Source organism: Hippopotamus amphibius, chromosome 7, assembly GCF_030028045.1.
Source record: "Hippopotamus amphibius kiboko isolate mHipAmp2 chromosome 7, mHipAmp2.hap2, whole genome shotgun sequence".
Lineage (NCBI taxonomy): Eukaryota > Metazoa > Chordata > Mammalia > Artiodactyla > Hippopotamidae > Hippopotamus > Hippopotamus amphibius.
The window spans coordinates 34,199,007-34,226,535 of NC_080192.1; the positions used below are offsets into that span (position 1 = coordinate 34,199,007).

Here is a 27,529-nt window from a genome sequence, read left to right on the forward strand (position 1 = left end):
ATCTTTTTATTTCTGAATATTCCTAATTACAAGACTTAGCCCAATTTTCTGGTGATAAATGTTGAAGTGTAAAATGTATTATTTAAACTTGCACCCAGGAGATGTATTTTTGAATGGCTTTGATTATATATCACTTCAAAATTGAACAAAATACTAGAATTCATACGTTGGGCATTGAATGTTTTATTTTCAATTGACAGTGGAACAAGGGAGAGGAGGAATCATTGAAAAAATAACAGTTTTCAATTCAGTTTCAGGGTCTTTGAATTTTGAATGCTTAGTTAAGGTCATTACATAATATCAGAATATGATTTTTCTACCACTGAAATATCTACCTCAGATTCCCAAATGACATAGATGTATTAAAACCAATTAAATATTAGCATATTCTTCCGGTATTACAAGATTGTCAGAAGTGGCCTCCTTTTTATCCAGATAAACTTAAAATCAGTATGATTCCCATCTCAGAAATAGCAGAGGAGGCTTAGACTATAGCTCGGTGGCCGTAAAGAAAAAAACTGAGAAGGTTGTTTAAATGTCATCACAGTTAGCACTGAAAAGAGATGCTGAAGAAGTCTGTAAACATGTCATGAAAGATATTAAAAATCTAGGAAATTTTATTTAGATTGAATATTGGACTATGTATATTCCCTATAGTTACCACAGGGAACATATGAAATAAGCAATTCCAGAAACTGGAAATATCATTTAAGGTTTAGAGTAAGTACTAGTAAGCTGAATGTATTCCGTGAATATTGTGCATTTGGGAGTCATTGAGCTAGACCCTGGAGTACTGAGCCTCATTCTGATCTTCTTGTCAAACCCCTACAAAATATCTACTTAAATTAAACACTGGAGTAGAGTTTTTCTACCAAAAAAAGTTATTTGATAATAAATTAATAGATCATCTTAAAAGGAACATAATTATGTATATGAATTAAAATATGGAATTTATGTATTCAATTTATCCTGGAGGAATTTAAAGCATTTAATCCAAGATTTATTCTTATTATACACTGTGATTTCCAGAAAGGGCAGACAGTCTGCTTATATCAACAATGGAGAAATAAAGGGAAGAATCAAGTAACATTGAGATCTCACAAGAAAACTTAAATCTGCATCATCTTTTAAAAATTCAGATAGTGTAATAATTTGAATTTTGATTGTAAAAATACTTCATAGAGATACATATCAAGGAAAATTATATTTTAAAATGCAATATATCTAATAGTTTGAGTAAAATGAAGCGACAATGTTATGAATGATTATTTCTCATACAAATATTTTTATGCTAAAAAGCAAATTTTCTTACGATGAGAAATAAATTATGCAATACCTAAGAGAAGCAGGAAAACACACAGAAGACCCAAAGGAAAACAAGAAAGACTGAAATTTAAATTCAGGCAGTATTCTTACTTTTTAAAATTTCTATTTAGAATCAATGTACTGGTATTTTCCTGCAATATAAAGTAGCAAATATGACTTAGAGAAAATTATTATCTGATGTTTTCAGGGTGTGAATTATTCTATCTTATAAGACTAAAACAGACCAACTATATGTTATCAATTCCAAGGTATTAGAAATATATTATTACATACAATAATTAATATGTCTTAGCTACAATGTAATTTAAAATCTGCTGAAACGGAAAATATTTTTGGAGTCTAGTATGCCTTGTGATCATATCTAATGAACATCAGTTAACCTGCTGAAGGAAATAAAAGTCATTCCAGGCAAAAGGAAATGCTAATTAATATAAATTTGTAGTTGTGTAAAATAAAATACCCTTTATCAAATATTTAAATGTCTTAAGCAATCTACTTCCATGAGCTTAGTATTTTTAAAAGTCATGCACATTGCTCTTAAGTTTTTCAGAGCTAATCAGAAATGGGATTTTCTATTAACTCACTAAGAATAAGGAATGCATTTGTGAAATTTTTCAAAGGTCACCTAAGAGGAGAACCAAGAATGAAACATTAGGTTACACACTAAGGAAAAGTAAAAGATTTGGCACAAAAGCTAAAAGGAAACAGCACATAAAACAGGAGAACAATTGGGAGAGGGAAAGGCAAATGAGATTCTGCGATGATGGGAGTGATTAGTACATATACATTTTACAATTATCAAAGGCATTTTTATTTACACTAAGTTATATACAGTCAACAGTGTGAGCCAGAGTCAGCAAAGGAGTAAGAAGAGGCCACTGCTCTGACAAGTGGTGAAGCAGCCAGAGTTTTGCTAGAGGCATCCGTGGAGTTAATCAGGATGAAAGCCACCGTGCCGTGGAAGACAGTGAGTGTAGGCCACTTTTCAGATATTTAATAATGGAGAGAAAATCCTTCAAAGTCCTTAAAATGGCCCACAAAACCCTGTCTCTGAACTCAGTCTCTACTACCGTCCCCTCCTCTTGGTTTGTTCTAACGTGCTGACCTCCTGGCTGTTCCCTTGAACATGCCACACATGCTTGAAACAACTATCAGTGTGTGACATGCTAGGCTCAGAAGAATTAAATAAAGCTTATCAGCTAATTTCAGATATTAAGACACCATGAGTCTCAATCCATATACAGAGAAGACACACTTACCTATTCAACAACCCAGCAGAGATTCCAATCTGGTGAAATTATCATGTTTTCAAGCCTCAGATACTAAGGAATATTTGACTACACATTTCTACTTCTAGGAATCCATTACATAGTAACACACATACAACTATGAAGTAATATAGAGAGAAATTCCTTGCCATATTATTTAAAACCAAAGAAATGGAGAAAAGTTAAATGTCTATCAGTAAGGGAACAGTTAAATAAATTGTGGAGTATCTATAAAATGAATATGTATAATCTTCAGTATGAAGTAGTCTGACATAGAATGCCTATAATGTATTACTGTGTGTAAAACTTGTTGTGTACATAGGCTTTTAGCTAGTGAATATACCTGACTTTAAGTCTACACATCTATAATTGTATCACATAGAACAAGGTCTGGATTGATTTGTAATCAACTGTGAACAGTGGTTACTCCTACAAAATAAGAAAGAAAAGAGGGTAAGCTGAGAGAGAAAGTTTCACTGTTTATATTGTATACTCTAGTTTTTAAATTTTTAAATGAGAATGTACTTCTTGTATAATATTTTTTAAAACAATATATTTGAAAAAAAATCAGAGTAAGTACTGACTAGAACTCTTATTCTGTATTTAATCCTGACCACCACTATAGCCAAATGTTTTTGAACTGAAGAAAAAGAAGAAAACCTGATGCTGTCATCCATCAGAAGGGTTTGTTATACAAAGTATGGGAACACTGTACATAGATAGAAAGGCATACCTTTTAGGTTTTAAGACCAAAGGTTTAAAGGAAATTTAGTGAAATGGCAAAAAAAGAGACTTGGTAGGATGTTTAAAACAGTGGCCTATTAACAGTAAGGGAGAATGGGAGGATGTGCATTTGTGTGTGTGTGTGTGTGTGTGTGTGTGTGTGTGTGCACACGTGCGCCTAATGAGAAAAAGAAAAGGAAATCATCTAAAAAATATGTACTGAGGTCTGCCAACAACCATGTGAAAGTGAGATGGAAAGTAGATCTTTCAGCCTCGTTGAGCTTTGAGATGATCGCAGTCCTGTTTGACAGCTTCATTGCAACCTCAAGAGAGACCCTGAGCCAGAACCACCCAGCTAAGCCAATTTCAGACACCTGATCCACAGAATAAGAGGTAATAAATGTCTGCGGTTTTAAACTGTTAAATTTGGGAGTACTTTGCTTCACAAAAATACATAACTAATGCAGTAAGAATCCTATTCTGAAGAAAACATGAGAAAGAAGAAAATATGTTGAAAACATTTTGGGCTAGGGAAGAACATTTAAAGAAATTTAAGGTAACAAGAATTCGAAGATACTAAAATAACAGATGTAGGTAAACAAATGCACCAAAATAACACCATGACAGAACAAATGAATAATGTAGAGAAAACACTGTGCCAGACAGAGAGCTAAAGACTGAATTGCTTACAAAGAAGAGATAATCACACTGAGGACAAAATGTGAAGCAGAAGATAAAACGACCTAGATTACATTAATTAAATAAAAATAGACATGACAGATAGACAAACTCAACCAAAATATGGATCATCTGTGACTGAAAAACAGAACCAAGCCAAAAAAGTTTTCCAATATATAAAAAAACAAAGTTTTCCAGAAGTGAAGAAATAACTATCTATAGTTTGAAAAGGACGTTATATGCCAAGAAAAACTTATGTGGGTTTATTGACAATAAGATGTCTTGCTAAATTTATTAATCAAGGACAAAGAAAATGTTATTCAGGTATCTGGGAAGAAACCAGTTAAGGGGGAGTAAAATCAAGTTAGCTTCCAGTTTAACCACAGCAACACACAGTATCAAAATGCAACAAAGCAATGTCCATGAAGTACCAAATGAAAATATGACCTAAAAACAGAATGCACAGCTATATTTTCATTCAAGTATGAAGGCAACTGACAGATATTCTTGAATGTGAAAGAATTCTGGAAATATAGCATCCATTACCCCTTCTTTGAAAAATAAGATTTAAAAAGAGTTAATGAACTATGTAATCCAAGCAGAAGATGAAAGAAGCAGTTTGTCATTAAAAAAGAAAAAACTGGTATTGATCCATTTTCATACAGATCTAATGCTGCTAAAGGAGATACAGAGTCATAAATCCTGATTTGGAATCATAAATCCTAATGTGAAAAACAAAAATTGTGAAGGGAAAAGAAGACTGGAAAAAGTGTAAATATCCTAATTTATTCTTTTTTCTTAAGGAGGAGATAGTATTGTCTAAAATAGATTAATCAAAAGCACATCTTTTAATAAGCACTGAACAACAAAAAAAATTATAACTGACAAAACTGTAAGAGGGCGATGGAACTGTAAATGAGATAACTTTATCATTTGTAGCATGAGGAAGCTAACAGTCTAAAATTTTGAAATCAAAACATTTTCATATAGTTTCCTGCTCTGTTGCTTAACACTGCTTTCATGAGCTTTCAAATATGTCCCACCTTAGTAAATTGTAGGAAAATTCATTGAAAATGAATGTTTCCAACCAGTAATTCATGTGTGGATGATTTTTGACCACTGTAAGATTATTCTATAATACCTTAATATATTTCAACAATTGCTTACTTTATAAATCATTGTACTTTGAAAAAATTCAAGCTGATATTCTGTTTCAGGAGTGATAAAGTTTTGACTGAATCATCTCAAAAGTAGTACTAAAAAGTTAACTGTTACTTTCCTATTAGAATATGAAATATATGCCTAGAGCACATCTCTTTATGTATACTCTAATAATCACAGGTATTATTAAACTTTTTCTAATGTTTAATCAAACTTAACTAATTATCTAAACCTTCTTTAACTAAACGTTACCCTAAGTACATTTATTTATATAGAAAAAGTAGGTCTCATTGCCTGAATTGTTACAGATCATGTGCATTCAAGTGATTTCTTATTTTGATCACATTTTTTCATACAACGTGCCTCCTTTGTAAAGGAGGACATCTTATTTACCATTTTATATATGTCATTCCTCAAAGAGGAAAAAAATAAAAGAGGAAAGAGTTTTGAATTTCTATTCAGATGTTAGCTATGTTTATCACAGTTTTATTTTCTTAATAGTTATATGTGACAATATTTTTCTAATTTCCGGAAATAATAGGCATGAAGTATCTTCTGTTATCATATACAAATCATTTATAGTCTCCACATTTCCACTAGAAATATGAAAATCTAATTTTTTGCAAAAATAGCTTTACTTGTAATATAAAACTCATAACTCATTCTACAAGTCCTGAGACTGTGTTGTGTTCTCATGGAAATAGAAACAGGATATAGAGAGAATCTCTGCTCAAGTATCATTTACTTGATAAATTCAACTAGAATTTTTAAAACATTATGACATTTGCAATTATTCACAATTTATTGTTAAGTGAATAAAATTAATTACAAAACAATATTACAGTCGTGACTTTTAAAGTGGATAGAAAACAATCTAGAAAGCTCACCAATACTGGCTATATCTGGATGGTGGCAATATAGATTATTATTTTATCATTGTACATTACAGTTTATAGACAATAAGCATATATTAATTGTGTAGATTAGATTAAGTTACTTAGAAAAAAATACAAAGTTCCATTTCCAGAAATTACTGTTCAGATAGTGTGATCTTTACCCCTGAAAATAACTAAAAACTGTAATTACATAGGCAAAGAGAAGCAAGCAGAACAGTAAATCCAGTTTTCAGTGTGAGAAATCTCGTTAAATCTGGCGAACAAGAAGATCAATTTCTATAGCCTCACAGTTTGAGGAAACAAAACTTAAAATTCACCAATAGTAGACAAGTATGACAGACAATTCCAAGTAAACCTGGACCTCAATCAGCTATACTCAGCCAGAAGACAGGAAATTAAACTACCTATCTCAAATCTCAGTAGTCAGTAAAAGGGGAAAAAAATCCTCCCTTTAAAATAATAAATACAAGCTGACTCTCCCATATAGGTTTGCAACTCAAATTCTCTCTAATGGTGATCAGAAAATTTCCACCAAAAATGTAGCACAAATGATTCTAGATTGTTTGTGTCCTTCAGCATCTGAAAAATCTCTAAAGAACAAACATTAATCTCATAACTAGGAATAATCACAAAGCTTAAATTCCAAGGGAAATAAACAGGTGACAAAAGAAATTACATGAAATACAGAAAGAAATAAGATGCTATACGTAAGAGCAGAAATAACAAATCCCAGCAAAACCAAACCCACAAGAAAATTAGAATTAATTCAAATTAAAAACTTAATGACCAGGATTAACAGCAAGTCAGAATTTTTCAACTGGAATATAGATATATATAAATTAACTAGAGGCAGCAAAAAAAGACAAAAAAGAATATAGGAAATATGGAGGCAAGAGTCAGAAGATCTAATGTATGTGTAGTGTTTCAACAAAATGAGGAAGAAAACAACTTTTGAAGAGATAATGGCTAACAGATAAAATTTAAAAGTGCAAATCACATATTCAATAACTGCATCAAACCCCAAGAGGATGAATTAAAAAGAAACCCATGCCTAGACACATCAGAATAAAAATTCACAACAGGAATGACAAGAAAAAATACTTGAAAAGACAGTGGAAAAAACACCAACAGTGAAAGTAAAACAAAAGCAACAGTGAAAGTACAAAAGTAACAAAATGATATTTACAGATTATTGAAAGAAAATAAACTTGTATTTAGAAAAATACACCTGATTAAATTATAATTCAACAATGAATGTTAAGTAAGCACATTTACAGAAAAACTAAATCTTCCAACTAGTTCTCTTACTAGAAGAAATTAAAGGATCTATATCAGGAAGAAGGAAAGTGATTCAAGATTTTAAATGAAAAAACAATACAGGGTATAAAAGCAATAAATATAGGCAAATATGATCAAATTTTGACTGTATAAAATAACCACATTGTATAGCTTGAAGAGTTAAATAAAAATACATTTAAAATCCAGAAAAACAAACCCATATAACTCAGGAAATTTGAGGTAAAGATATCAATTAACTTGAGGTAAACTGAGTATATTTTATAATTTCTATGGTGACCACTAAATTAATAAAGTATATAACTATCAAAAAATTGAGAAAAAAGGAAATGAGGAGAAAAAACACCAAATAAGTCAAAAGAAGACAAGAGAAGGGGGAAAACAGAAAGTGTAGCAAAGGCTTTCTGTTTACAGTAACAATAGACTAGATAATGAGAAACAAATATAAACATAGCTCCTGAAGGCATTTAACAACTAAAATGGTATTATAGAATAAGAGAATTAAGTTCCAGAAATGAGGTGAACACATCATTCAGGATATCTATTAACTCTTGCAGCACCAGGGGGTCAAAATTTGTGCTCCAGGGCTTTCCTCAGCGAAAGAACCCTAACAAATCCCTACCTTACTTTTGATTGGGACCTCCATGTGCTACACATTAATCCCAACATAGAATAGTTCCCCAGGTACTGAAGCCCAGCTTTAAATAATATCAATACCAATATATGGGTTTAGCTGCACAGAGATTGCTAATGAAGCTTTAAACAATAAAGACCTCTGGAGGAAAATAATAACAATATAGCCTCAAATGGATTCCATAGTTTTGTTTTTCTTAGTATTCTCTGACTGTAAAATATCAAAAAACTAAGCAAACTAATGTGAACAGAAAATCAAGAAAACAACAGATTAATACAAACTATCCACAGGGTATCCAGATAATGAAGTCACCAGACATAACTTTGCTGAACATATTAAAGAAAACTAAAATTAAAAACTTACATATTAGGTAACTATAAAAATGTGAAATTGAATGCTAAACAAAAGAAACAAATAAAAGTTCTAAACTTGAAAATCTACAACTACAAACAATACTTTCATGAATGGATTGGACATTATATTAGACACAGCTGAAGAGAGAATTAGTGAAGCATAATTTGAGTTATAAGAAAACATCCAGAATGACACACAGAGATGCAAAAGAAATGTAAGAGAATTATAAAAGCATAAGGGCATTATAGACTATAGAGGGAATATATATCCATATCTATAGATCTAACTGTAGGAAATAAGTGATAGCTCAGAATTTTTCAACACTGAATAAAGATGCCAAGCCACTGATTGAAGAGGCACAATGGATTCAAGCAGGGTGAATACTAAGGTAACCACAGTAGGAACATCAGAGTAAACTAATGAAAACAATGGCTAAAAAAAAACCTTAAAGGGGGAAAAAGAAATTTTCTTCTGTGGATCGACAATTAGGGTGTTTTACATCAACCTAGGCAAGGAAAGCTATAATAAAATACAATCACAATGCAGAAAGTGCATGCCAAATAATAAGTATATATCTCAAAATACATACACACAGACGTTTGTGTGTGTGTGTGTGTGTGTGTGTGTGTGTGTGTGTGTGTGTGTGTGCATATTCTTCAGGTGAAAGGAATATCACAGATGAAAGGTAGAATAAAGATCGATGGTAAGATTTAAAAAGTGAATGAATCCAAATGATATTGATATTATAAAATATCTTAAGGCATTCAAAACACATATATAGACACATACATACACACACAGAGTTAAAATACTCAACAACAATAGCACATTAAGTTGGGAGAGATTAAAGTTTAAGTTTTCTAAGACCCTAAAATTGCCTTGGAAAAAAGAGGAAAGTGCTAAATAAACTTAGATTTGGTAAATAAAGAAGGCATGATGTAATACCTATAGTAAACCAAAAGAACATTAAAATAATCTAAAAATAGTAATATAATAAAAAAAGAAAAAAATTGAATAATTTAAAACCTCAACCAGAACAAAAAAAGGCAAGAAAAGAGAAAAAAAGAAAACAGAATAGGAAGAATAGAATCAAATAGTAAGAGTAACTGAAACTCAAATATATCAATAATTACACTTCATTACTGATTACACTTAATTATTAGGGACTAAAGGCTACAAATCAAAGCTTGAATTTGTCAAGCAGCCTGCATAAAACAACAACAAAAACAACAAATTTTTATGTTACATCACAAAAAATCCAAAAGTAGAACTTGTAAGTGAAAGGATAGAAAAAGATGTATTACGTAAACACTAAAACAGTAATTCTCAAAACGTGGTCCAGTGTCCCTATGTAGAGATACTTTTAAAGCTTCCATGGAGTCAAAAATATTTTCATAATAACTCTAAAATGGTATTTGACTTTGCCACTCCCATTTGCTCAAGAGTGTATAGTGGAGTTTTCCAGAGGCTACATGAGGTGTGATATTGTAGCAAATTGAATGCAGAAGGAAATATGGAAATCCAGCTGTCTTGTGTTAAGCTAGACATTAAAGAGATTTGCAAATATGTGTAACAGTGACCCTCTTCTCACTATATCTTTTTGTTTAAAAAATAGTTATTATTCTAAAACTGTTATTAATGCAAAGGCTTTATGATCTTAAGCTCTGAATGAATTAATAACAAGAAAAAATTTCTGTTTTTTCCTAATACAGTAACTATTGAGAGATATAATCTACATAAAGGAAAGCTGTCTGAAGAAGGTTCACAATAATTTTTAAGAGTGTTAGGTGCTGAATCCAAAAGAAAGCTGGTTTGATTATGTCAGACACAGAAGATTACGCAGAAAGTTTTAAAAGAGTTGAAAAGGGACATTTAAAAATGACAAAATTTGCTAATTTAACAGAAACAGAGAACAGTTATAAATTTGTGTGCACCAAATAGTACAGCCTCAAAAATATTTAAAGCAAAAAAAAACAAAAACAAAAACAAACAAACAAAGCTATGAGAATGAAGATCTACAATCTACAATCATCATGGGAGTCATGTATATAACATTTTCTCCAGGACTGTGCTAACATGACCAGTGTTCCATTTAATCAACAGGCAGTATGGCATAATCAATAATGAACAGGCTTTGAGGCAGGCAGTTCTGAATTTCAATAACACACGCCTATTCAAAAACTAGCAATATGAATATAAGCAAGTTACTTAACTACTCTGATCCTTTGTTCCTTTCTTGTGGAGTGGGGATGATTTCACATTACTAGGAGGATTAAAAATAACATTTTAAAGTAGCATGTACAACACCTTCACATGTTGGGTACTAAAAATGATAGTCATTATTTCCTAACAATTATCTTCAATAACAGCAAGGAGTTAAAAAACTGTAACTGTAGTGCCAAATAAGCCTTCAAAGATTTGTGAGCTAAACATTGAAGAAGGAATAGGATATTAATACACACAAAAAAAAGTCTATACACAACTGATTAAACAGTAATTTGATCCAGTCAATGCATTGGATCAAAAGGGGGAATCTAGGTGGGAAGGAAGTTAGAATAAATTGCCCCCCTTCCTCTTTTAACCTTAGAAATTCTTTGCTGTCAAATAAAGGATGAGAACTGAGCAAAATAGACTTATAGCAAGATTTACGTTAGAATACCATTACTTCCTCAATATCTCTAAGAAAATAATTCTCTCCCAGTCAAAATTTCTGATTTTCTTCTACTACTCATCCAAAACAAAACAAATAATAACCACAAAAATATTCAAGAGTCTCTTTCAAAGGACTTAAATAAATATAAATGATTGCTTAAATATTCTTGAGTTTACTGCTTCAATACATTCTTTACTAGCCCTTTAAAGTTTTCCTAGGTCCCACAAAATAAAATTGAAGCCAACTATGTTTACCCCTCAAAAGGCCATTGCCCATGGCAAAATTAGCATTTGGCTATACTTGCTACAAATATCTATTTCAAAGAATTCCTCCCACAGAAATGAGCCAATGGTCTAATAAAACATTCCTGCCACGGGGGAAAAAAAAAACTCTCCTGTAAGGAACAGCACAAGATGTTGCATTAGGTTGGAGGTTTTCACTAAATAAGTGTTTGGTAAAGGTCTACCTCCTTCAGCTGCTCAATGATTGCTATGTTTGACAGTTACGTACTAATATGCTGAGTTACACTTGAGATTTTCAATTTCAACGCAAAAGTCCTAAAAGGATCATACAGGTTGTACAAAAAAGGAATACTGAAACAGGAATCAGCCTCACCTCTGCCAGGAGTTAGATGAAAACTATGTGGGTGTTTTTCCATCTGTAAACTAAGAAGCCTAGACTGGCAGACCTGCAAAATCCCTTTCAGCTTTGTACTAGGCATTGTGTTGCATTTCAAAACTAAAGAGTAAGCTAGCACCATCTAGTGGAATCCAAAGAATTCACTAAGTATATAATGGAAAACATTTCTACAAGCAAAATATCTACAGATTTATCTTATTTTACTTCATTATTTTTTTCTAATGTTCCAATGACAACATTTGGCAGCAAGAATTAATCCAGGCACATTTCCCCTATGAGCCACAACATAGTAATCAAGCTTATGTGAAAATGTTGAATTATTTCAATATCTTTCATACTTAGAATACTAGTTTCAGTTTTCCAGAAAGCAATATTATCTCAAAACAAAGCAGCAGAAAAAAATCTCCTAGTATTTTTATCTACTTACAATAATATTTTCTATGACTGTATTACCTGAAATTTATAAATTAATGATTTATAAATTGCTGGCATTAAAGAAACCTTTTTTCCAGATTAAAGTTTTCCTAAAATACCAGCGACAGAAGCTTCATGAATAAGAAAAAGAATAATTATATGTCTTACACATTAACATCATACGTATTTTCATTTTTACCTAACAGTCAGTAAAGGAAGTATGGCAATTTACTCTTATTCTCTTTTTCTCTGCATCAGTATCTATCAGTAGGATAATCTCAGTGAAAGTCAGGATAGTCATTTGTTTATTGCCGCATCCTCAGCAATATTCCAGTTCTATTCTGGTGCCTGGAAAAGTCTTTACACATTGTAGATGCTCAATAAATTTGTTCATTAATAAGTTTATTAATGAATAAACCTTAAAATCATTATATATTTTTCAGCATAAAGACTTCATAATATGGTATAACAAAACAGTAATATTCTTAAATATTAAATGCATATTTATGAGAGGCAAAAGAATGAAACGATTGAAAAATCAGGTACCAGGGTAGACTGCTGAGTTTCAAATCCTGGCTCTATCATTAACTAATGGTGTGATTTTAGACTACTTACTTAAACTTTCTGTGTTTCAGTTGGTAAAAAAAAAAGTTATCTATTACTGTATTTATTATACTTAAGTTATAATTTTTCTATAAAACACGTTGGTCATGCAGCATGAATTTTAAAAATTAATTTTAAAATGTTTCTGCTAGAAAGTCAATAAAATTCAACATATTTTGGGAGGAAAAAAGAAAACTAGATTATAACTTATGAATCACCTATTTTTCATTTGCTCTGGCTATTCATTAGAAAACTAAATCAAAGATACTAACTCAAAATATGAAAGATTCCCCACAGATCAATTTTATAAACTTTAATGATCACTGTGGCAACATTCATGTAAGAAAAGTTTTTTCCACATTACTTTTAGAAAATAAAATGTCTTACCAATTTTGCCTGCAATTTACTCACGGGAAATTGCAGGCAAAAGAAAGCATGAAATAGAATGATGACAACAAACCCTAAAATTTAAACTGAAATCCACCCAAATTAAAGTGAGTTATAAAAGATAAGATTCATGTAGCTTCAAGGAAAAAAACATTAAAAATTAAAAAGTATAATAAAATATCTTTTCCAATTAAAATAAATCCATCTTTAAAATCATCAACCTAAAGTGAATTTAAAGAGGTTAAAGCAATTATTTTGTGCATTCAAAATATGCAAGAATAATGCCAGTCAAGTAAAAATACTCTATAGTCAAAAACTTACTACCAAAACAGAACCAATTATAGAAAACAATATAAAAACATACAAAGTATTCTTTAAATTACTACAAAATTTATATGACCATATATACCCAATATAATAGTTTATTTTCTGCTATGTTTGATCAGAAAACAGTCTGTACCTCAATATGTAATGTATCTTAGGGATGTAATTTTGAATTATATTTTAAATTAACATCTCATTTATGATTAATAATAAAACCATTTCTTTCCAGAGTTACAGCACACAATATGTTTAAACATTAAAGCATTAACTTTGTAACTTTCAATTTATAGAATTAAATTTTAAACTATTACTTTAAAAAAGCATATTTCACATTGTGTTTCTATTTCTACAATTAACCAGTTTAATTAGAACGGAAAACATTCAGCATAACTGATTTCAAATGAATTGCCTTAAAGAGAGTGACAGAGTTACTATTTTCATTCACTAAATGCAAAGAAAGTCAAAAAATATGCACTAATGTTTTCTAATAAATAAGAGTAATTAGAGCTAACATTACGTATTAACTGCTGCAATAATTACAGCTCAGAATTAGGAACAAATTAAACTTGAAACTACAATGTAGAATATGTGGTATTGCTTCCAATTTTATTTCACCTCCTTAAGAAATATTATAGCATGGAATAGTGACTTATTAACTTATAAATACAAATCTATCTTTGTACCCCTTCATAAGAGTTCTTAGCATCAATATTTCATTGAAAGACAAAATCTATGCTTTTCACTTAGCTCAACCAGAATCTCCATAAGCAGTTCCTGAAGATGAAAAACAGACTCCAACTGGTCTTCAGAAAAATCGACTTTCTCATGGTATACTCTTCTCACACTCAATAAATACAGTGTTTTCATTGTATCCAACAGACAGCAAAGATGTCTTTTACCTTGTTTGCTCAGAGTGTACTACATAGAGATACCTCAGGTACATCAATTAATACTATGGCAGTTTTCATATAAATCTTACAGATGTCCTATCCCAGGAAATCCACTGACTACAAAAAATCCCATACAGCACTGTTGGCAATGAAAATGAAGTGAATAGGAGTTCAAGCATTTCTTCTTACAAACAGCCTTTCTCTTTTTTTCAAGCTTGCTTCAGTGTGTGCCAATAAAGTAACATACATTATCAGTGCACTTGTCTTCATTCCAACAACAACAAAATTATTTCTGTATGTATTTTAAATTAATATTTTAAAATAAAAAATCTGTATCAAAAGCATCAGTATTCCAATATGGGAGAAGTCACGAGTGCTCCCAAGGCAGGCAGCATGGACATATAGACAAATAAACATATTAAAGAACATTATACATTACATTTAAAAAATTGTGCCTTGAAATGTTTGCAAAACAAATGGTTGCTTTGTGAAAACAATTATATTTTTCCCATATTAAAAAAAAAATGGGAGTTGATGGTGACTGATTAGGTTCAATTCTCCCCAAACCTCCTCCAGAAATTCATAAAGTGCAACAAAGAAATCAAATTACCCACAGCCTATCCTTCTATTGCAAATGGGAGATAAAGAAACCACAAGCTAAATTTTTTCCTAAGTGTAGTAATAAGTATCCAGGATCAACACAATCCAGGCTGAATCCACGGTGGTACAGAGGAAATCCTACAGGAACTGAATGGATACGTGAAAAATGGAGGTGCCCCAGGGGTGGAAGAACCCATTTATTACCAACAAGGCCTCCCTCCAGAAAGAGAGAGCAACATCCTGAGTGGGATGACAGTACTGAGACCATTCATATACTATATGAATTAAGTTAATAAATGCAAATGGCCATGGTCTATATGAGAGAAAAACACTTAAGCTTGGATCAAAAAATAAAACCCAAATCCAAACCATATAAGACAAGGTAGAATTCAGCCATAAAAGCATTAAAGAGACAAAGAACAGAATTTATAAATTTTCAAGGCTAAAATTCACAGTAAAGATAACTGTTAAGTATATCTATGTAACAGCATGGAGCAACATTCATAAAGCAGAAAGCAAAGGATGTACACAAGAAATAGGCTGATTAAGAAAAGATACATTTAAACTAGCTCAACTCCTTCAGTCCAAGGTAAATCAAGTAGACATAGAAGACCTAAAATAAAAGATCACTAATGTTAATCTTAAAGATGAAAATATATACCCTATATTCCAACAACAAAAAAAACAAAATTCTTTTCAAGTACACATGAAACATTCCTAAAAATTAACCACATATTAGAAAAGCACAAGTTTCAAAAAGCAGATATGACACAAAAATTACTCTGACTATAATGCAATAAAACTAGAAAAAATAACAACAAAAATGGCCTTTCCCATACAGAATTTAAAATTCTAGGGAAAAGATAAAATACATCATAAAACTGTAGAACAGATGAAAATACCTATATATCAGAAGTTACAGAAGAAGCAGTGCTCAGAGCAAAATTTATAGACTTAAGTACTTATGTCAATAAGAGTGAAAAATTATAAAAAAAACTGAATTACAAATTTAACTTAAAAATAGAAAAGAACAGTGTAATAAACAGAAGAAAAGCAAAACAAACAAAAAAAACCCCACAAACCTGCTATTAACATGTATTAATGGTAGGAATGCAAAGTGGTATGGCCCATACAAAGTGTGCCTGGCGCTATATTTCTAGATTAAAGATGTCCTTTGCCTCAAAAATATATATATCAGGAAACTAACCTAGAGATACATCTGATAAAGTATGAAATGACATAGGTATCAGGTTAGTCACGATGGCAGTGTGGAAGATTGTAAACCATCCATTGTCAATCAACCAGGGACCAGTGGAATAAACTCTAGTCCATACACACAATCGAATACCATCAAGTTGTGGAAAAAGAATGCTATGAACTCCACATATGCTGTTAAATGAAAAAAGAGCACAATAAAGAGCAGTACTTAAAATACTCTATATATTTTGTGAAAGAAATAATTAGCATATATACATATATTGCTTAAATATGTGTATATGTATGTATATAAAACCAAATATATCACATATGTGATACACATGTATCATTATACACATATATACATAAATATCTATATATAAAAGTAGATGGGAGAACAGAGTGGAAAGAAAAAGGATGAAAGCACAATATATTTGAGTCTTTTTAAATGTAGTTTATGGAAACATATCTGTTTTACATCTCAAAAATAAAAATGAATCAAAGGGAAAAGTGAACTAATTATATTTCAAATTCATAACATAATCACAAGATAAAATACTTCAAGTGAGCACATCACTTTGGGGGACAAAGTGTAAGGGCCAAAAGAAATGCAAAAAAATCCCAAATTTAATTTAGTAGTTTTCTTCTAAATACTTCTAAATGCTTCTAATTCTGGCATTGTTGTTTTGAAAGTATTTTATGGCTATTATAATACATAGCAAATAGTTATGTTAGTGTCAGTATCAACCAAGGAAGAGAAAATAACACAACTATAAAGTTCAAAAAGTAAATTTGGAGCTATTAATATTTGAAATCATCAATTAAATTCACAGTACTGGAAAATTTGAGTATCAAACAGTATAATAAGAAAAGAGACTGAAATATTCTATATTATAAAATTCTATGAGTTCATAAGAATACTAAGAAAGAGAGAGGAGCAGGGAGAGAGAGAAAACAAGTGCAAAAACAAAGCAAAATAAACGAAACCAAAAAAATGCATTTGGCACCACTGAAAGTAACGAAGGCTACTAAGACCTTACTGTAAAAGTCTGTTAATACAAAGGTAGGCATTTAACCCTGTCTTTCCTCTACAACTGATTCGAAGATAACCAAATAGTTATTAAATAAATGATTCCAGCTTTAAAAATGTGGAAGGAATGTTCAAACTAGAAAACTCATTTTTTGTATCCCCCACTGCATTAATTGATTCAGGCCACATTAATCAATGGATGAAAGCATTAGATAAAAGGTTGGTGGGAAACTTGATAATGGAGCGTTTAGGCTATCACTAGCGTACCCATCACACAAATGTAGCATCATTAAAAGCAAATAAACACTGTATGACTCCTGATGTAATGCAATATGAAGCACTGAGCAACATCTATGAAAAATTCCTGCCAAAAAAAAGACTAAATTTTAATTAAATCAAGCCTGTTGCACTACCTTTCATTTACAGGAAATGAAACATTTACAGGTAGAGTGAAACAATTTTAATACACTAAAAGGAAGTAAATGAACAAACCCAAAATGTGGGACACTGTATAGGACAATTAACATAGGTTTTGCAACAAATCAACAGCATGGAGGAAAAAAGATTAAAGAGGACTTCAGACACCTATATAAATGTAATATGTGGTCACTGTTTGTGTTATCATTCAAAAACACCCTGATAATTTGGGGAACATAAGGAAATTTGGATTATGGCTTATCAGTTGATAGAAGAAATCACTATTAATTTTATTAGGTGATGGAAAAAATGTTGAATATAGTGTATGGAATCTCCATTTTGTAAATGTTTGAAATTTTCAACAATAAAAAAATGAAAGAAAAAACAAAATATTATATAAGCAAACAAATAAAATTAATATCCCGAAGGCCTAAGTAGAATCAGGCCTAAACACAGAAAGTAGGCTTACTTCTACTCCTCCATCTGCTCCCATCCTACTCCTTGATATTTCAGTCCAGACCACGTTTCCTAACAACTGTAGGATGGAGGTGGAAAGAATGTACCTTTTGGGGGTCCAATAATTTAAGCCATTAGTAGTATACCAGAGTTATGTTTTTATCTAGTTCATGATTTTTTGCCAATCCTTGATTATTGATTAACCATTATTTATTACCTTATCAAGTCCCTTGAGAATCTCACAGGTTAAATTTAAAAAAACAAAAACAAAAATAAAAACCAGAATTTTAAGCCAGGTACTGAAAAACATGAGATTTTTATTTTAAACTTACCACACTGGAAATGTATAGAAGTGAGCTGAGGCTGAATTTCAATGGGCAGAAGAGGGAAGGTGGGTAGTAAGAAGTGAGAGCAAGAAGAGAACATTATTTCACAAGTTGACAATAAGGGGAAGAGAGATGAGGCAATGGAAGAAACGAATGGCAACAGGAAGAATCTGACATGAGAAAGGTGATAGATGATGGAGGAAGGTACCAGAGGAGAATGACAGGTATATTTACAGAAAATAGAAGGGCTGGTCTTAAATAAGAAAAGACATTTTTGTTACTGAATTTTATGAATTACAAAGAATAAGGGTGGAAACAGCTATCAATATATAGGTACACAGGCAGATGGAGGAACAAAGATGATTAGGGAGATTCAAACTGATAAATTCTTTCCTTTATGTGGTATTAGTAGCCTTATCTAAAGAAGAAAAGGTTAGTACAAGTGATGTATGTACGCGAATGAGTCAAAAATTATCTGCACTCTGGTTATATTTAAAACTTCTGTTGGCTGCACTGTCTTATCAGCAGTGCAGCCAACAGAAGTTTTCCATTCAAGGCTACTGTCTCCCCAGTCACTGCTGTGCAGGTGTGAACATGTTACATCAGTCCATTTGTAACTGGGGTGTGAGCAAAAATGGATGCCCTACTTGTGATTCGCAAGAAAGAAGAGCAGCGTGCAGCGATTCGTTTTTCTGTGGTTGAGGGTTTGCATGTCCGCACACTTCTGCCCACTCTATTGACACTCTGCAAAAACTTCGTTTTGAGGTCTTAAGCATCCTCCCTATGGTCCTGAGCTTGCTCCACTGGACTTTCACCTGTTTGGTCCCCTGAAAGCAACCCTATGAGGATGAAGATTAACTTCTGAAGAAGAAGTGAGGACAATGGTGCACTCATGGCTCACAGCTCAGCCTAAAGCATTCTTTAATGAGGGAATAGGAAAACTTGTTGACAGATGGACAAAGTGTATTGAAAAGCAAGGAGATTATGTAGAAAAATGATGTATATGTCCTTTCGAAGAGTTAATTACAATAAATTCTACAGCCAGAGTGCAGATATTTTCTGACTCACCCTCACAGGAGAGGAGAGTAGTACATACCAGGAAACAGTTATGACAGTTGCTGAGAAGTGCAGAAAGCACAATGTCCATAAAAATACGATGGCAACAAACTAGGGTAGAGTCCAGATAGCTATTGGTAGAGTCCAGATAGCTACTGGTAATAAGAAAAGGAACAGGGAGGTAAATACACGAAATTAAGGAGCTACTCACAACCACCTATTTACCAGTGGTCGGAGCAGAATCCTTTTATATCTATTAAAACTAATTTTGTTTCCTTCATAAATCTGCATAAAAGATCAAATAAGTATGGCTTGGATAAAATAAGCAAATTAGTGATGGTGGCCTATTCTCAAAAAAGAATAAATGAAACAAAACATAATTATGACAAATAAAAGTCGCTATATGCAAATTTCATTGTTCTCACCAATTCGAGTGATTTTATTATGTGAAAGTTCAAGATTTAGGATATTAATGCAGCCATCCAAACCATGAAAAGAAGTCAGTTGATTTTTATTAAGAAGAACAACACAGAGATTTTCCAAATTTTCACAGTTGATAGTCTCAATATGGTTTTCCTGAAACAAAGAACAAATATAATTAGTTTTATTTCAATGGCTTATTAATGAAACATTTAAAGCTTGCCAAAAGAGGGAAGATGAGATATATGATCTTTAAATGAATATCTGAATCCCTAGCTTTTAAGATAACTATATAGAATGTTATACAATCTAGATGAAAATATTAAGTAACCAAATAAATAACTGATTTTTGTATTTATTAATAATCTTAAAATACAGAAAATACAGAGGCTCATATAATAAAATATTTCAAACTATCTAAATGAACAAGAGTGAACATTTGGTCATAGTTGCTAAAAAACTTATTTTAAAGAAATCAAACACTGAAAGAGTTGAAATCTCCGCATTTCCCCTCCTCAGTCCCTTTTGCTATCTTTCCCTCCAAAGAATACCAATACCATGAATTAGGTATATACTTCATGTATAGATTTATATGTTTACTAAACATATACATCTCTGCAATACAAATATTGGTCTCAATGTCAAGATCATATGTCAGGGATGCAACAGCAATTCTCTCTTTTAAGATTTCAGAAAGATAAATGGGCTCTTAGAATCCTGATGGTGTAGTCTCACAACATCCCTCTCAAAAATATCTATGAGTATAGCCTTTGTCTAAAGGAGTAAACTTAAGAAACACAGGAAACACAAAGTTTGAAGAGGAAATCATATTGGTGGAAGCACTGTCAGTTTGAACTGAAATAATACAATCCGAAATAAAAATAAAACTCAAGCAACGCCCCCCTCCCCCATCTTCTGCAAGAAAGAAACAGAATGAGAAAAAGTCTCAGCCACAAAACAGGCACTTCTTATGGAAAAGAGAGTATGCCTTTAGAATGGAGTTTAAAGCCTAGTGGGAAGAACCAAGAGTCACAGAGAACCATTCCCACGGAGCAGAATCGAGACCTCATTAAGAACTAATGGTATGTTCTTAGCTATGGACCAGGGACTGCCATGAGCTTCTTGTTTTCTCCCATAGTGAATGGTAATGACCCTTGTAATTAATCAAGTCCTGTTTCACCACTGTATGTGGGTGTGGGGGCGGGGAAGACAACTTTTCCTTTAACTTCACCTATCTCTGAGTTGAAAGAACTCTCTCTGAGCAGATCTTCTCCACTTGGATCTGATTTAGATGAGAAGATTCTGTGCTCAAGTCTGAGTCTGACGCCATAAGTTAATGAGACTGGGGTCTTTGGAACATGAGTCCTTTTGCATGCAGGAAGGACGTGACTCATTAGGAGCCAAGGGGCAGATTACGGTAGATTGCTACTTTGTAAGCAGTTCCGAATAAATCTCACACCCAATATTCACACATCTACACAGTCCCCTCCCACATGAACTGAAAGCTTAGCCAAGAGAACATAAGCTAGCATGATGCCAGCAAATGCTTGATAAGCACTACATATTGAAGCTTTGTCTTTTTGGAAAGCTCACATTGTTAAGATGCCCAAGGTAGCACAGAGAGAGCAAGAGATGGGGTGGTGGGGGGGAGAAAGAGGAGAGAGAGAAATTCCAGTCTCCCAAGGCACCAGACATGTAAAAGAAGGCATTTTGGACATTCCAGCCCAGCTGCAAATTATGTAAGAGACCCAGGCAACACAGCATGAAGCAGATGAAATGCCCAGATAAGTCTGGCCTCAATTCATGGCCCACAGAACAGTGGGTAAATAAAATGCTGCTGTTTTTAATTAACTAAATACTGTAGTCATTTGTTATCCAGCAAAAAGTAACAAAACAATAACTATATCATTTGCAAACAGAGACAGGTAATTTCCAGGTCATACCACCTAATCATCTTCCCTGATGGCTGTCACAAATTTTGGCTCTTGATCTCTTTAGACTCTGAGTTACAGGTTATTTTAGTAAATGTTTCTTCAAAATTGTCATTTCTTATATGTACACCTGAATCCATTTTATATTATATTACAAAATAAATAATGAGAACATAGGACATACCTGTGCATCAATGTACTTTAATTTTTTGCAGTTTCTCAGGCTGTGCAAAGAGGTTAATCCACAGCGCCGAAGAGACAGAAACTGAAGATCTGTACACTCTGCCAGTGTGGAGAGACTACAACCTGGCAAATCTTGAAATGTTACTGTTGTAACCTAGAGAATTCAAGAAAACTGGAGTGCATAACATTAGCTAACTATAATGAATATAAACTATACTATCCTTGCAAAATTGTTTTAAAAACTTCATCTAAAAAAAGTAATGCTACATATTGAAACCCACACTTATTACCAACTCATTTTCATTTAAGTTATCTTGCCATTTTGCCACTTTCGTTCCCCCCACAGAAAGGCAAAATTATGCAATCATTCATGACCAATTCTAATTCAAAATAATATGCATAAAGGCAGTAATAATATGATCATTTATTAGTTCACTCCCTGATTTTTCACCAAATTAATTTTCCTTATTTTTCATGTCCCTTGGCATTATTTTCAGGATTGCTTTATATAAATGTTTAAGATCTGTGTTTGACTGTATCTTAGGGATACCTGGAGAGTGGCAGAAGCCACAACAAGTCAGGAGATAGATTTTACATGCAACCTGCCATGCTTCAACTAGAATAGCTCAGCTATCTTCCAAAAAAGAAGCAAGTTTAACTGAGAAGAGATATTATAGAAACTGTAATAAGTAGAAACATGCAATAACAACTGAATCATGCAATAAAAACAACATTCTAAGTCTTCTGTATTATAAAGATATGAATCATTCCTTACTACTGAATAAACGTAATACATCCAGAGCATATAGAATCTGCGGTATAACAAATCATCAACAGTTCTTATCATACATTTACAACATTTCTTATTATTGAGATATTACTGTGGACTCAATACTTCATAAAGTTTTTTTCCTAAGGAACTTTTCTCTTTTTAAGTCTTTTCAACTAAAGAAAATTCAGTATCAAAGAATGTATTCAACTTTATGGTATGTATATTAAGGACTACACTTATAGTTCTACAAAAATATGTCAGATAGAAATATTTTGAGATTACTGAAAAGCACTCCACTTATTTAAACTTAAGAGCTCTTATCTAAGTAAAACTGGCACAGTAATAATGTAATAATATGTTGATTCTTCACTATAATTGAGTCCATGCACTGAAATGACTATATAAGTTAAATCACTTTATAGTAAATATACTTTCATATTGCCACATTGCAAGTTCTAAGGTCAGCTTTCCCATGTACTGAATAACAATTTTAAAATTATTAGCTTTATAGTACATACACTCTAGTGTATATCTTACTCAAAAGAAATTTTAAAAATGTTTTATTGAAATTAAAAGCATTATTACTTCAAAAAAAGCTGAAAAAAGTATAAAATTCTGAAAGAGAAAAACAAATACCGTATACTAACTTATATATATGGAATCTAAAAAAATGGTACTGATGAACCCAGTGACAGGGCAAGAATAAAGATGCAGATGTAGAGAACGGATTTGAGCACACGGGGCAGGGGCAGGGGAGGCCAAGGGGAAGCTGGAACAAAGCAAGAGAGTAGCACTGACAGAAATACATTACCAAATGTAAAATAGCTAGTGGGAAGCTGCTGCATAACACAGGGAAATCAACTCGATGATGGGTGATGACTTAGAGGGCTGGGATGGGGAGGGTGGGAGAGAGTCGTGGGAGGGAGGGGATATGGAGATATATGTATAAATACAGCTGATTCACTTTGTTGTACAGCAAAAACTGGCACAACAGTGTAAAGCAATTATAGTCCAATAAAGAGCTTAAAAAATAAATTTATTTGTTTATTTTTATTTATTTATTTTTTTGGCTGTTTTGGGTCTTCATTGCTGCACATTGGCTTTCTCTAGTTGTGGTGAGCAGAGGCTATTCTTTGTTGCAGTGCTTAGGCTTCCTATTGTGGTGGCTTCTCTTGTTGCGGAGCATGGGCTCTAGGCACACAGACTTCAGTAGTTGTGGCTCGTGGCCTCTACAGAGCAGGCTCAGTAGTTGTGGTGCATGCGCTTAGTAGCTCCATGGCATGTGGGATCTTCCTGAACCAGGGATCGAACCCATGTCCCTGCATTGGCAGGAGAATTCTTAACCACTGTGCCACCAGGGAAGTCCCAAAAGTATAAAATTCTTAATTACAGTAACTCTTCTTCATGCGAAATATTTCCTGTTTTACACTTACATATTTATGTAAGTGAATGGGAAGACCATAAGTTCACGGAGCTAGAAAGAAGGGATTAGTCTACTCCTTGCTTTAAGTAGCAAAAGCAATAACCGATATTTTTAAAAATTTAGGTGAATAAAATTTATAGTTTCATAACAATTTTAAGAATTTCTCAATTACTCATAACCTAAAACAACTTTTAAAACAAACTTCTTTTTTATAATCTTTCAAAATGAAAAACATCCATCTACTTGTGTCAGGATAACTGCTGTGTAATGCCCATTTAATCTGTCCACAAAGAGATACTAGAAATTCTGTAACTGGAAAACTGGCTCTATACTAAAAAACTGAACACACTATTTAGAACTGAGGACTTAAAAACTGAAAACCTTACAGCGGCAGCTTTATAGTGCCAAATGCTACTCTACCTTATAATTTATATTATCCTGCCTGATTTAACAATCTGCTGCTTACAATCAACTATATAAGCACAATTAAGTTCTAGTTATGATGTGGCAACTTCTCTAATTTAATTACAGTACAGGAATGATAGCTGCTGCAGTATCCTTGTTGATGGTGTCTCCTTTTGAATATGAGGTATTTCATGGTATTTCCTCCTCCCTTTTGTTGAACATTTAAAAATTTTTCTTATGATATAGCAATTTATTCTCTACCGTACTCTAGATTTTTCCAAACATGAGATCAAATAAGCTTTTATATTAATCATTTTGATAAATGCATGACAATAATCACATAAATAAAACTGCCTCATGCTCTAAAAATCAAGGTCAATATAGGATTAGTACTACAGGTGTTCATTACTGCATGGTCAGCCTGATAAAAGAGCAAGTGGGGCATAGTGGATGGTCACTAAATGCTTCTTAAGTAACTGAATGAATAAACTGTCAGCCCTGCAGCAAAACTATTTATAGCATTCACAGTTTTATTCCCTTACAAAGGGTAATATAAAAATATTTGGTAAATTAATATTTTGGGGCTCTCATGACTTGAAAATGAACTGCTCCACCTATAGAACCTATGACTCATTTATTATATTTTGATAAAAGATCACAAAGCAGTTTTCCACTTAATCATCTATATTTCCCCAAGTCCTTGACAATTTTGGTAAATAAAATGACCTAAAATAGCTACACTTTTTTATAGAGTTCACTCTCAACTACTCTTGAGTTCAGCCCAAGCAGTGTCAGTCATCTATGGTAAACTGTAATTACAAAAGTAACGAAAGCAAGGACTATTTTGCTTTATGTTCAGTGCCACAATCTCAAATCTATTTAATTCAGAGAAATAATACAGTTTAAAAAATAAGCTTCAAAGAGACTGAATCTGAGGTATGATTAGTGGCTTAAATGAATGAGGATATAACTTCAAGTAAGTCATGTACCATCACAACACCAGTTAATTACAATTTGCCTTGAATGAAGTGGGACAGTCTGACCTAAAAGTTAGTTGGCCCCTAAAATGTTACCATCCATGCCATGTTATAAAGCCAAAGCAAAAAATCCTTAAGCTAGTACCCCCTTTTGTGCTTGTTTAAGGCAAGTTACCATTAGTAACAAAATACCCAAAATAAAATAAAAATGAATTAGTTAAAGCATTCAACTAGGAAAAATAAAAATATGTTAGTTGTCCATAATCATTGCTCTTCAGTCATATCTTTTGGGATATTTTGTATATAGTAGATGATCCAGCATTTTCAACGTTATAATTTATTTGATGAAAGAGGCTATTAAGCAGCCCTCAAAAATCCATTTGCCTTTCTCTTCAGATGTCTGAGATCCACACTTGACAATGACTATTGTATATGTTAGGAGCCCAAGACCAGATTCTCCACATACAGTTTTTAAAAACTCAAGAATCTTATAAATTAGGTATTGCTTTTCTCAGTTTATAGAAGACAAAACTGAGGCTCAGAAAGGGAAAGGTCAAGCACCTTGAACAAGGTGACACAGTCAGTAAATGGCAGAAATAAAATAGAACCCTGATCTTCTTTGATACAGGGATTGTTCATACTTTATTAAATTATACTCAAGTAGTTTTATATTAATTTCATTTTTAATCAATATACTCTAGCTAAATTGTGAAGCTAATAATATGGAGATAAGATTAACATTCAGTTGGACTTATTTTTCCATCCTTTCATCCATCCTCCCACTCATCCATCTCACAGTCAAGTAATGAAAAGCACTATCTGTATGGCCACACATAAAGAAGTATGGACAAGAGTCAGATCTGAATCATGTCCTGCAGGCTCAAAGTGAGAGAGCAACGTAAGCAAAATGAATTGATTACTGGGTGGAATTCCAGAATAAATTTTTTCTCTTCTAAAGGTTCACTGCAGAAGGACTTTACAAAGATGGCAGATACTGACAAAGACGCGAAGCTAAGAGATTAGAAGATCAAAGCAAGAAAGTGAGTTCATAAGTCAGTAGCAGTGGTGAATGAAGATAGTACTAAAAACCACCTCACAAACAGTCATCACATGATGGTTTTTATAATACTTCCGCATTTATACAGCACATTCACTTACGTTTTCATCTTTATACTGTACATTTGATGCTTCAAAGAAAAATTAAATGTTTGAATCGCTGTCTGAGTAGTGATCAAAGGATTATAGGGTCCTTCAGAACACTGCTACTCAAGTTAGTCCATGAACCAGACCCAACAGCATCACCCAGGGCACTGTAAAAATGTACTACATAGGGGTTGATCGCGAGACTAGAGAATCAGAATCAACATTTAAACAAATCCCCAGGTGATATGTATACACATTACAGTTTTCAAAGTCTTGCTCTAAGAAGAATAAGAAAAGGTTAATCCTCACTTTACGTAAATTGACAAGAGTTCCATAGAAGGAATAGAGTGGGCAGAAGAAGAAACACCAAGGAGAAAGGTTCATATATCTTCACTTCCTCAGTGCTCCTCTCACTGGACAAAACAGAGAACCACAACGAAAAGGAAGAAGACTACTGGTTTCTCTAACTTTTGAACAAATACTGTAGGCAAGAAGCTATCATTCATGCCTAGCCCAAATAGATATTCATGAAAAAAATTACTTTAAATAAAAGAGTTAGTATCTAATGTTATCCATTCAGAAAGCCTGCAGCAACATCTTAGGTAAAGTAGAAAAAGAATGATTCCAGAGATAAAATGGCCAAAGAAAAACAAATGTAATAGAAGAGCTATTGAGAGATCCTATATTTAGCTCTATAGACCTGATAGATACAAAAAATACATTGCCTAGGAAAACAAATACACGTCAAAGTAGTTCTTGTTCTTTATACTGCTCTTTCACATCCCAGAGATCTCTTTAAATCCTATCTTGTTATCCTCTCACAGAATACCCTGAAATCTTATAGCAAATATCAAAATCTGCAGTAATGTATGTATGTGTTTGTTTAATGCCTTTTTATCTACCAAAGTCAGATCCCCAAGAGCAAAGACTGGGGTTTGTTTCTGTAC

At 32.6% G+C, this 27,529-nt stretch overlaps 1 protein-coding gene across 1 annotated transcript in view; it reads right to left on the bottom strand.

The window, feature by feature from the left end:
• Nucleotides 1–27,529, bottom strand: part of LRRIQ1 (leucine rich repeats and IQ motif containing 1) — a 201,709-nt gene that overhangs the window by 152,088 nt on the left and 22,092 nt on the right. The window contains exons 9-10 of the mRNA XM_057743161.1: nucleotides 21,864–22,016; nucleotides 19,754–19,904 (exon numbers count right to left, since the gene is read on the bottom strand). Of these exons, the coding sequence (XP_057599144.1) occupies nucleotides 19,754–19,904; nucleotides 21,864–22,016 (304 nt within the window). The remainder of the gene's footprint in view (nucleotides 1–19,753; nucleotides 19,905–21,863; nucleotides 22,017–27,529) is intronic.